Source organism: Gavialis gangeticus, unplaced genomic scaffold (genome assembly GCF_001723915.1).
Source record: "Gavialis gangeticus isolate Ggan-Ray unplaced genomic scaffold, GavGan_comp1, whole genome shotgun sequence".
Taxonomy (NCBI): domain Eukaryota; kingdom Metazoa; phylum Chordata; order Crocodylia; family Gavialidae; genus Gavialis; species Gavialis gangeticus.
Window position 1 is genome coordinate 49,624,360 of NW_017729034.1, and position 10,212 is coordinate 49,634,571.

The window sequence follows — 10,212 nt, forward strand, 5'->3', positions numbered from 1 at the left end:
AGGGGAAAGGAGCCAAAAAACTTCCTTGGCTAAACAGGGAAATCCAGGGGAGCAGGATGGGTGGGGCTGGGGATGAGGAAGAGGCAAGGGTGGGGGGAACAGGTCAGGAATCAGATGAGGGATGGGGCTGTAGCACAGGTGGAAATCAGGACAGAATCAAGCAAGGGATGGAGTGGCTGTGTGGTCAGGGATTGGGTGGGGGAATCAGGAGGGGAATGGAGCAGCAGCAAAGGGGGGGATCAAGTCAGGGAGCAGGGGTGGAATGGGACAGCAGTGCATTACTGCCAGATAACCCTTACCTGCTCTGCTCAGAACTTCAGGTAAAGACATGGGGTAGAAGCATGGGCTAGAGGACGTGGTAGCAGAGCATTGGGGGATGGGACAGCAGCCCACTGGGGGTTCAGGCAGCTGCAAGGGCAGGGGTGGGTAAATATGCAGCAGAAGCACAGGCTGAGGGGGCAAGTGGCAAGAGGAACAGGGGACAGGCAGTAGGGGCACAGGCATGAGGGGAAGTTGTGAGGGAGCAAGGTCTGAGGGTCTGACTGCCTGCCCTTCCTCCCCTATCCTGCCCCCGGTAGTTGGGAACAAATTAAAGACAACTCTTTACTAATTAGATCCTATACATGGAAAAATATAACAAATGTATAATTTCCCATGTATAGAATCTAATTAGTCAAGGGAGGTCTTAAATTCAACATTGTATTGGATTTGGGTAAAGATGGTAAATCAATTTGGTAAATTTCTGTACCTATAAAATAGGTGAAAATGGAAAATTACAGTAATTGAAGCTTCCAGCTTCACTACAAAAATGCATATGAACCTTTGTGGGTCTGAACACCTGGGTGGTTGCTACTTTTCACACAGAAGACAAACTACTAAGTACAACTCTACCCTGCCACATGCCAGATTTCAGATTAAATGTAAGAGAGAAGGCTAACTCCCTCTCCTACTTTTCAATCCAGCTAGATTTAGCAGATAATTGCTTAACAATTCATCATAGCAGAACTGTTAAGCAATCCTTAGTCTCTAACTATGCAAAATACTTCCCTTTTCCCTAAAGAACAGTAAAAACATACAGGACGGGTATTAATAACTGTATTAATCAAATCATAAACAAATGAATAGGCAACAACTTCCAAAAAATCAGTATTTTAAGTGTGTCAAGAAACAATGTAAACTGATAAGATGTTTTTCTTTTCAATCTTAGAAGAAAAATCCTTTCCCCCAATGGAAAAATCAGAAAGTAGGGATTTTTTTAAATTTTATTTTAAGGCCTATGAATACAATATTTATAAAAAAAATTTCAGAGTAACTACTTTATAAAAAGCTAGGAACATTTGAATTTCTGGCCCTGACAGATTTCTTTCTTTTTAAAGAAGAAACCTTTCACCTCCGTTCTGCCACAAAGGGACTAATGAGTCAGAATGTTATAATTCAGAAATTCTTTGTCCAATTCACTACAAGAATTGAAGAAATGCACAGAACCTGGAAAGAATTTACCATACTACCATACACAACCTATGCCAAATCTTGTCTTTTTTCCCCTAGCCAAACATCTCCTAGCTTTTTCTGAATGAGCCAGCCCTGCTCCTGACTTCTCAGGCTTTTCATCTGAGTCCCATTCCCCTGGCCTATCAGATGCAAGTCTGCTTTCTGGACCCTTCACCCCAATATTGTCTCAGTTCAGCCATTTCTCACCCATGCCCAATACTAGCCCTCATGGCCTAACCATTCCAATTCTTCCACCTTCCAAACCCAGGGAGTCCCAGTTCCCTTGAACCAGGCTCCTTGTCTAATCTGACTCCCTCTCCTCCCCAGTTTCTAGTCGCATCCTTTGCCCACATGCACTACGACCAATGGCTTCCATTCACTTTATTACATAAAATTTACATAATTAAATGAGAGGTAGGTGATAGGAGTAAATTCTTGCACAGCTAGATGTCTATCACCTTATTGTAATAGGAGTTAGTAATATTTTAAAGATGGCATTTAGCTGTTTATAAATTTAACATTTTGCAGAGAGGGCTTTCTTAGATTGATTTTTGTATCAATCCCTACTACCTAACCCTCTTGTTTAATTATGTAAAAGTTACAGCATTTCTATTTTCTGTTAAACATGGGTTAGTGTGATGGGTAGAAAGGCTTTAGCATCACACATCTGAGCTAACTGAGCTGTATCCCAAACTCAGGCTTATTAAACAACACCTCACCAACACAGAATATATGCATTACTGTGTATTGAAACAAGGCAGTCTCAGCACAAGGCTCTTCTACTCGAGATAAAGGACCTAGATTCTTAGTGAGAATCAGAACCAAACCCACAATCCTCTAAAAAATCATTAGGGAGAGACAAAGAGCCACCCTTTAAGTATGGGTTAAATATTCTTCTCATTTATTGTCACTTTCAGGTTAACATTAGATCATTATTTTAATTTGGGCTGCAAGCTATTCTACCTGCTATTATAAATATTAACATGTCTTCAGGGAAAACAATATTGTACTTAATTTTTATCCTGGAGAAAGACACATGTAGCAAATGATTATTATACCTTACAGCACAGTTTCTACTATCATATTCAAAACAAAACTTTTACATCCCTTTGTAAAAGTAGATGTAATATTCTGATCTAACATTCATGTACGAGAAGTCCCACAGCTACAGTTCAGCAATGAATGGCAGTTTATTATGATTCCCTTCCCCACCCTTAAGTATTTAATTCATATCTAGAAATTAACTATAAACACAGCTCAATCTTACCTTGGGCCACTTCGCTTCCTGAACTGATTGGTGCTACACTCCAAAGTGTCTGCTGGAAGGCTGCATCAACATGTAAGCTACCATTGCCATAAGATAAATGCTAAAACAAGGAAAGAAATGGTACTTATAGCTCAGGGTATTTACAAAACATTTTTAGAATTTAATAAAATCATTAATTTAATAATACTCACATACAGTAATAGTTTCCATGCACTTTACATGGCAGATTTATACATAACCCTTTTTGCAGGGATGCATTTGTGACTAATACAGAAGAAGAAAGATGAAGAGGCCTCCTTTTTTTTTTTTTTTTTTTAATAACATTTCTTCCATTTATATAATCATTATATCTGGTGCCTATAGGTTTATTTCAGAACCCTCAATTCTTGATATAAAAACATCAGTTCCTATTTTAGGATTGGCCAGATTTGATTTGAATCTGCAGAGCATGAAGAATGTGCATTACCAGTTACCACAACCACTAAAGCAAAAAAGTCAAAGAACTGCATCCTAATAAATGATGGGCCTTCCTTCAATGACAGAAGATGTGCAACTAATTAATTATACTAATCAAAACATGACGGGCCAAGGAATTTTCTATGACAGTGAGAAAAAGACAATCCTTCTAAAGAACACAAAAAAGGAACAAGAGTTAACCAATAATAACTATAAGTGAGAACATGCATTATTTTTCAAGATCTTTATAAACCGTCTTACAGTTTTATTTGGCAGTAGTGTAGATCACAAATGCATCTCATGACTTTATGACATCTAAGAATGAAAGGTGCTTCAGGTGCTTTTAAGGTGCTTGATCAATATTCAGTGCTATTACACTAGACATTTGTTACATATCACCAGCTGACAATACAGAACAGAATAAAACAGAACAGACACAATTTACAGACAGTTCCTAAATGGGAGGCAGCAAGGCTGATGAAATTTTATTACCTGTTTCACCAATACCAGTTTGAGGGTATGTCTACACTGTTATTTAGGGTCAACACTCAATCAACCCAGACCACCCAAATTAATCCTCACAACCTCTATCTTACCTTCTGGCCCACATCAAATCCATCTACACTGTGCTTTCAGTTTCATGAGCAAAGAGCTTTTTAAGGAGTCAGTCTCATCTCTCCTATATCAGGTTCCAGGTACAAGCAGAAAAGAAAAGAGGTGGGATGTTGAAGGGACAGAAGGCAGGGGAAGGATGTTGTGAGATTGCTGTCGGCAGACATCCTGTGCTGGCAGTCTGCTCCTCAATCCACATTGCATGGAGGGAAGAGTAGATGAAGCTCCACCTCAGAACTGAAATAATCAGATCTTCCAGAGCCAGGCTGAACTGTGCTAGGGTCAATCTTAAGCATACTCATAAAGTATGTGAATGAGAGGCCCATACACTTGACCTTATATATCAGCATAGTTATATCCTGAGTGTTCAGACTGATGGCTACTAGGGCTGTGTGATGCTTCAGTTATTGATTCAATTCGGAGGAGATTTGGCCTAACTGGGCAGCCGAATCTCCAAATTCAGATAGAATCAGGAGACCCGTTAACCTCTCCAAATTGTATCGGAAGCCTCCAATTCGATTAGGAGAGATTCAGAGAGACTCGACTATTCAGCCATAGACACAGCTTTATGTGTTTTTTCTACATACCTCGAGGTACCAGGCATGGCTCATGAATAATGAGACGGTGGGGCACATGGAGCATCCCACAGGAGAACACAGGGATCCCCTGCACGCTCAGTGGAGGACCCAAAAGTGGACCAGAACTGCTTCTGGTCTGCTTTTGAGTCTGCCGCAGAGCTCGTGGAGACCCCTACACCCTCCAGCTTGGCAACTGGTGCCTCCTGGGTCTGGTGGGGTACCCAGGGTCCCCCCACGGCCAATTGCCAAGCCAGAGGGACACGGGGGGGGGGGAAGTGTCCCCCGCACACTTGATGCCAGACCGGAAAGTGGACCAGAAGTACTTCCAGTCCACTTTCAGGTCCGCTGCCAAGAGCGCACTCCCATGGGATGCTCCACCCACTCCTCCATCTCAGTGTCCACGAGCCATGCCTGGTACCTCAAGGTACATAGAAAAAACATAAAGCTGTGTCTATGCCCAAATGGCTGATTCTCCGAATCAAAACAGAATCTTCAGATTCAGCCAAATCGAATCAGGACAGTGATCTGAATCAGCAAATCAAATCACTGTCCCCCGAATCGGGCTGAATCCGAATCAAATACTGCCCGCTTTGCACACCCCTAATGGTTACCTTTTCATTTCTGCATAGGGGTTTGGCACTTGCAGATTCCTCCTCCCTGTTTAACACAAACTTGGTAGGCAGTGATATACCACAAGTCCTTCAGGCCCCCTTTCACAAATCAGTTATCAATCAGGATTCCAGTCCCTTTGCCAATCTACATCTGCTGCATTGGTTACCGAGTTTGCTCAGTATCAATGTTATGCAGCTTCAAGTGCTCACTCTTAAATCTTCCAGGAACATAATATGTTATAAAGAGCCTGTTATGAAGAGCAAAAATGTGTATGCATAAGGGTAGAGCCAGAAAACAAAGGAAAATACTCTTCTGAGTCAATTAAATGAATGACGAAAGACTTTCATACTGTTTGCATTAAAGAATATTGAAGACATGGCTAAAATAATTGAAATAATTAGTCTATATTTGCATTAAAAAGAAAGATGGAAGGATAAATGATTACGCAAAACATAGTGATGCTTTGTGCTCTAAATCAGGGGTCAGCAACATATGGCATGCAAGTCTGATCTGGCCCACAGAGCCACTGGATCCAGCCCACATACCTGACTGGCTTTGACAGTGTTTAAGCAGTGGGTGGATGAGGTGTTAGTGGGGATTTGGCTGCACTGCAGCTGAGCAGCAGAGAGTAGTAGCAACAGGGGCATCTGGGACCTTGGACCTGAACCAGGTTATTCCAGTTCACCACTGCAAAACCTTGTAAACCCTCACTCTAAAACAGAGCACAATTTTTTAGGAAACTGTTACTAAATGATGCCAAGACTCTTTCAGTAGAATATTTCACTTCTACAAACAGCGAAATGGACCAAAGAGCCTAGGAACTGGAGACATGTGCTCACTCAAATATTTCAATTGCAGGTCACCATCCTTCTGGATCGTGCAGTCTTTCTTCTGGGTCATGGATACAAAAATATTGACTAATCATTTAATTTGTGTAAGATGCACAGAAACAGATTCCCAGAAAGGAATGAAGCCCAATGGATTCACACAAATCTGAGAGAGCCACCAGTGACAAGAATCATGCCTGTCCTGGGAAACTGAGGGATGGCTATTTATGGATGTGTGTGCCCTTACTATAATATTGTGTGATCTGTTTTGCAAAGCTACTTTATGTCCCTGGGATGAGCAACTAGTCCACTTACTTCTCTCAGATTTTATGGCCCTGTACACCCAATGCGCACCCTCCTGTATCTGATTCTGTTTTTGCTACTTTTCTAAATAGTGCAGTCGTATTTTGCCAGCTGAAACTTTCTAATTTTAAAGGATGTAGTTTATTAACTTCAAAAAGTTTGCATCCCACACACTCAGAGTGAGTTTCATTAATATGTATTTTGCGTCTCTGGAAATGGTGTAATAGCTACTGATGAAACACTGAGAAATGTAAATTCTGTAAAGTACTTGGATTTTAAAAGTGTATTATTTGCTTTATCAGATAACAATTCTTCATGTATAGTAATATTTGAACACTTTTGATAGAAGTATATTTCAAATATTTGGATTGTAACCATATCAAGGTGCATTGGATTGCTTTGATATCAAGGTGACCGACATTGGAACATCCTAAACTATGTTATCTCAGGCTAGAAATAGACATCCCCAAATGGAGCAGATCATCTGTACTGGGATGAGTCCAGAGACAGCTGATGCACTTAACTGGGTAAAACTCATCACCCTTTGTTCTGCCCCTTGATGCTTCAGAACAATAGGCGATGTATTCTCCCAGGGCTTGAGGGGCCTGGTCCTATGCACCCCGGGAATTCCTGTGCAGGATCACAACCCTCAATCCCCAGGAGTGCCTGCCCAGCTTTCCCTGCTTACAAAGACATGCTCTGGGAAAGCCCAGGGCATGTCTCTGTAAGCAGGAAAAACTGAGGTTCCCACTTGCAAAAATGTGCCCTGGGGAATCTTGAAGCAAGTCTAAGTGGGGAACCCTGGCTTTTCCTGCTTATAGAGATGTCCCCAAGTTTCCCCAGAGTGCATCTCTATAAGAGGGCAAGTGCTCCCAGGGCTTGAGGGACCCAATTCTGAACAGATAGTCCCACAAAGCATACAGATGTCCACCACTAAACAGCAGCACAAATTAATAGCACCTTTGTCACAACCATAAATTCAGGGCATTTGTGCTAAGACAAGGGGCATGGACCCCTGTTTGTTTGGCCTTTGTGCTGCCATAATTTTTTTTTATGGTGACAATGAAAGGCAATGTCTTATTCCACCCTTAGGTACTTATCTAGGTACAACAGAATATTAACTACAGGGAGAGTAATGTAACTTTTACATTTTTATATATATTCATTGTGTCTATATTACACACAAAACCTCTGCTACTCTACCTTAAACAGACTAGAGACTCAGAAGGGAGACATTTAAAAGACTGATGCTAATGGAGACACTTTTGTTTTCTGTTCTATACCACCTTCAGGATGAAATTATTAGCACTATACAAAAGTAGGAACTGTGCTGGAGGTCAAAAAAAGTAGTTCCAAGTAATCAATGAACAGCCTTTCCAACCACATATTTTAAAGCTACATAAAAATGCAACCATTGCAAGTCTACCCACTGCCATGCCACTGAAATAGATCAGGTAAAAACAACTAATGCAACAAGACAATCTCCTATTTTTTCCACAGGATCTGAATCATTCAGTGAATAGAAGGGTTGGTGCTCAATGAATAAGCAATAATAATGAATAAAAAACTACTCCATATTTTGTTTTCTCCTTGTTTAGTATGGAATACTTTTGCCTCATTAGCTACATGTTAATCTAATCCCACTCTGAATGCAAAATTGCTAATTCCTTTATGGTCTTTTCCTGTGCTTTCTCATCACAAAAGTATTTGAGTGCTTCACAAATATTAATGAATTCATTTTGACAAACTCCATCTATAGTAATATGGTATTATTATTTCCATTGTGCAGATGGAGAACTGAGGCACATAGCTGTGTACCTCCTGATGTTTCAGAGAATTTAACAGCTTATAGTACTTCATTTGTACAGAGAACTGTCCCCGCTCACTTCAGCTGCAGCTGTGACTGTTCATTATTTCTGTAAATCAGATCCCAAGTGGCCACCCAAAAAGTAAGGAATAGATTTAGAGGCTACCTATGAAAAGTCTGGTTTAAGAAGCTTACTGGTTTTACAGAGATAGGGTTCAATACATGGTGATACCCAGCTAAACCCTGGCACTTTACTTTGGCTTGTTACAATTCCCCAACATGTTCAGTGGTCCCCAGAAATGTAATTAATGTTACAACACTGATTCATTCCTTGAGCAGCATCCTCCAGAAGGAAATGTGTATTGCCACATAAATGAAGATGTATCATAATGCAAGCACACCTGGAAGCCAAAATGGAGCTGTACAGTCTTAATTTCCTCACTTACAAGCAGGTGACTTTTTAACCTTAAACTTCTTTTGATATATACTTTAGGGGGATTTTTTTATTTTTTGTTTTTATTTAGTATCCTGAAAAAATAGGAAGTCTCTATCATGTAGAACCACATTAGCTACCATACAGTCCATCAGCTAATTAGACTGTTCAGAATCACCACAAAGATATCTGCCACTTGACAGCAACTGACAGCATTTAGGAGGTTATTATTCCATGCGCAGGCCATAGGACATACAGTAAAACAGGACACAGATTTTGTCAGTGGGCCTTATCATACCGGTTAGTTATTTGTTGACTGTGGAGAAATGCTGAAAACAGGAGCCCTGGACTCTATTCCTCATTTTGAAGAGGATGTTGTATAGTGGTCCTTCAGCTTTCACCAAACCCAAACACAGTGCATTCAGCCCTTTGTCTCCACCCAGGCTGACCTTGTCTTGCTTCTCCCTACAGATCTCCCTGGCTCCATGCTCATACCATAGGTAGCCTCTCTGGCCCTCACATGTCACCCAGCTGCTCTGAAAACCCTGTGATCCTTGTCCAACTGTTCCTGCATCATAGCTCTTGGGATCCAATCTCCCCCATTTGCTCCTTATTCAGGTCCAGCTCCTCACTATACAAAGCCATTTCCTTCTCTACAGTGCCTGGATACGATGATACCCAACAACGTTTGATGATAACACTATAGAGACATTGTGGCAAGCAGATGTCTTTTGCTATGCTATAGCCCTACACATTCAAAGGAACGTGAAGGCCAGCTCAGCCTTTACAGCTGCAGAATGGAGCACTTATTACATCAAGCTTCTCTGGATAACTTGTCCAAGTCTCACAATAGCAAGCATGAACAGACTTTCAAAATGCTGTAATTTGGCCATATCTGCAGTGATTTCCACAGAGGACAGAAGTCATATACCTGACACAATATGCACTCTGCTGCCAAATTTCTTACTCCAAATAAGGAATATACTACAACTTCTCAACAAAAGGAACACATTTTTCAACAACAACAAAATTACATATTTCTCTTTCACTTCATTCTGCAAACCTGTGGAATCATTTCTGCTGAACTTCAGCCTGAAACAGTCACCCACTACTGAAACTTCAACCAAAATGATTTGATAAAGGTAGTAAGCAAGTGAATCAGGGTCTGGTGACCATGACAGATGGCATAAGGCAAACCTAACAACAGGCACTGATAACTGTGCCTCCTTTAATAAGACAGGGATGAAGCCTTAATAAAGTTAATCCATCATAGTGTTTAATTCATTAAAGAAAAAGATAGTATTTCATGAACTTACGTAAACTCCACGGCCCACATGTGATTTCTCAGTGACAACCCCTGAGACTGACATCTCCCTTAGCACAGCAAGTTTTCCAATCATATGTAGCTTCATTCAATGTAACATATAGTGCCCTAAAGAAAAATAATCTTCTGCATTCAGAGTTTCTGAACTGCTTAGCCATCAGACAGTAATCTTTGCAAGAACCCTCAAGCTATGCCTCTAGCAGCACATTCACATTTACAAAACAACGGCTGCAAATGACTAGATGATTTATTTTAAATTCAGTGTTCAATAAGCCTGTACTCAAGGCACACACAAACACTGCTGAGAGAGGTACACAGAGCACACTTTGGAAGGAGATATCAATGTTTCAATCCATACATTCCCTTCACCTGGGAAAAAATGCTTGAATGCACCTAATGTTTCTGTTCTGTGCAATGTGTTAGTATGCAGAGAGCGGCTTATGAAGAAAACAAAGCTTGCTGCAGGCTTCATAGTTTCATAGTTTCTAGGGTCGGAAGGGAC

At 40.8% G+C, this 10,212-nt stretch overlaps 1 protein-coding gene across 1 annotated transcript in view; it reads right to left on the reverse strand.

The window, feature by feature from the left end:
• Positions 1 to 10,212, reverse strand: part of RYR2 (ryanodine receptor 2) — a 784,157-nt gene that overhangs the window by 647,833 nt on the left and 126,112 nt on the right. Inside the window, exon 9 of the mRNA XM_019526720.1 lies at positions 2,759 to 2,858. Within this exon, the coding sequence (XP_019382265.1) occupies positions 2,759 to 2,858 (100 nt within the window). The remainder of the gene's footprint in view (positions 1 to 2,758; positions 2,859 to 10,212) is intronic.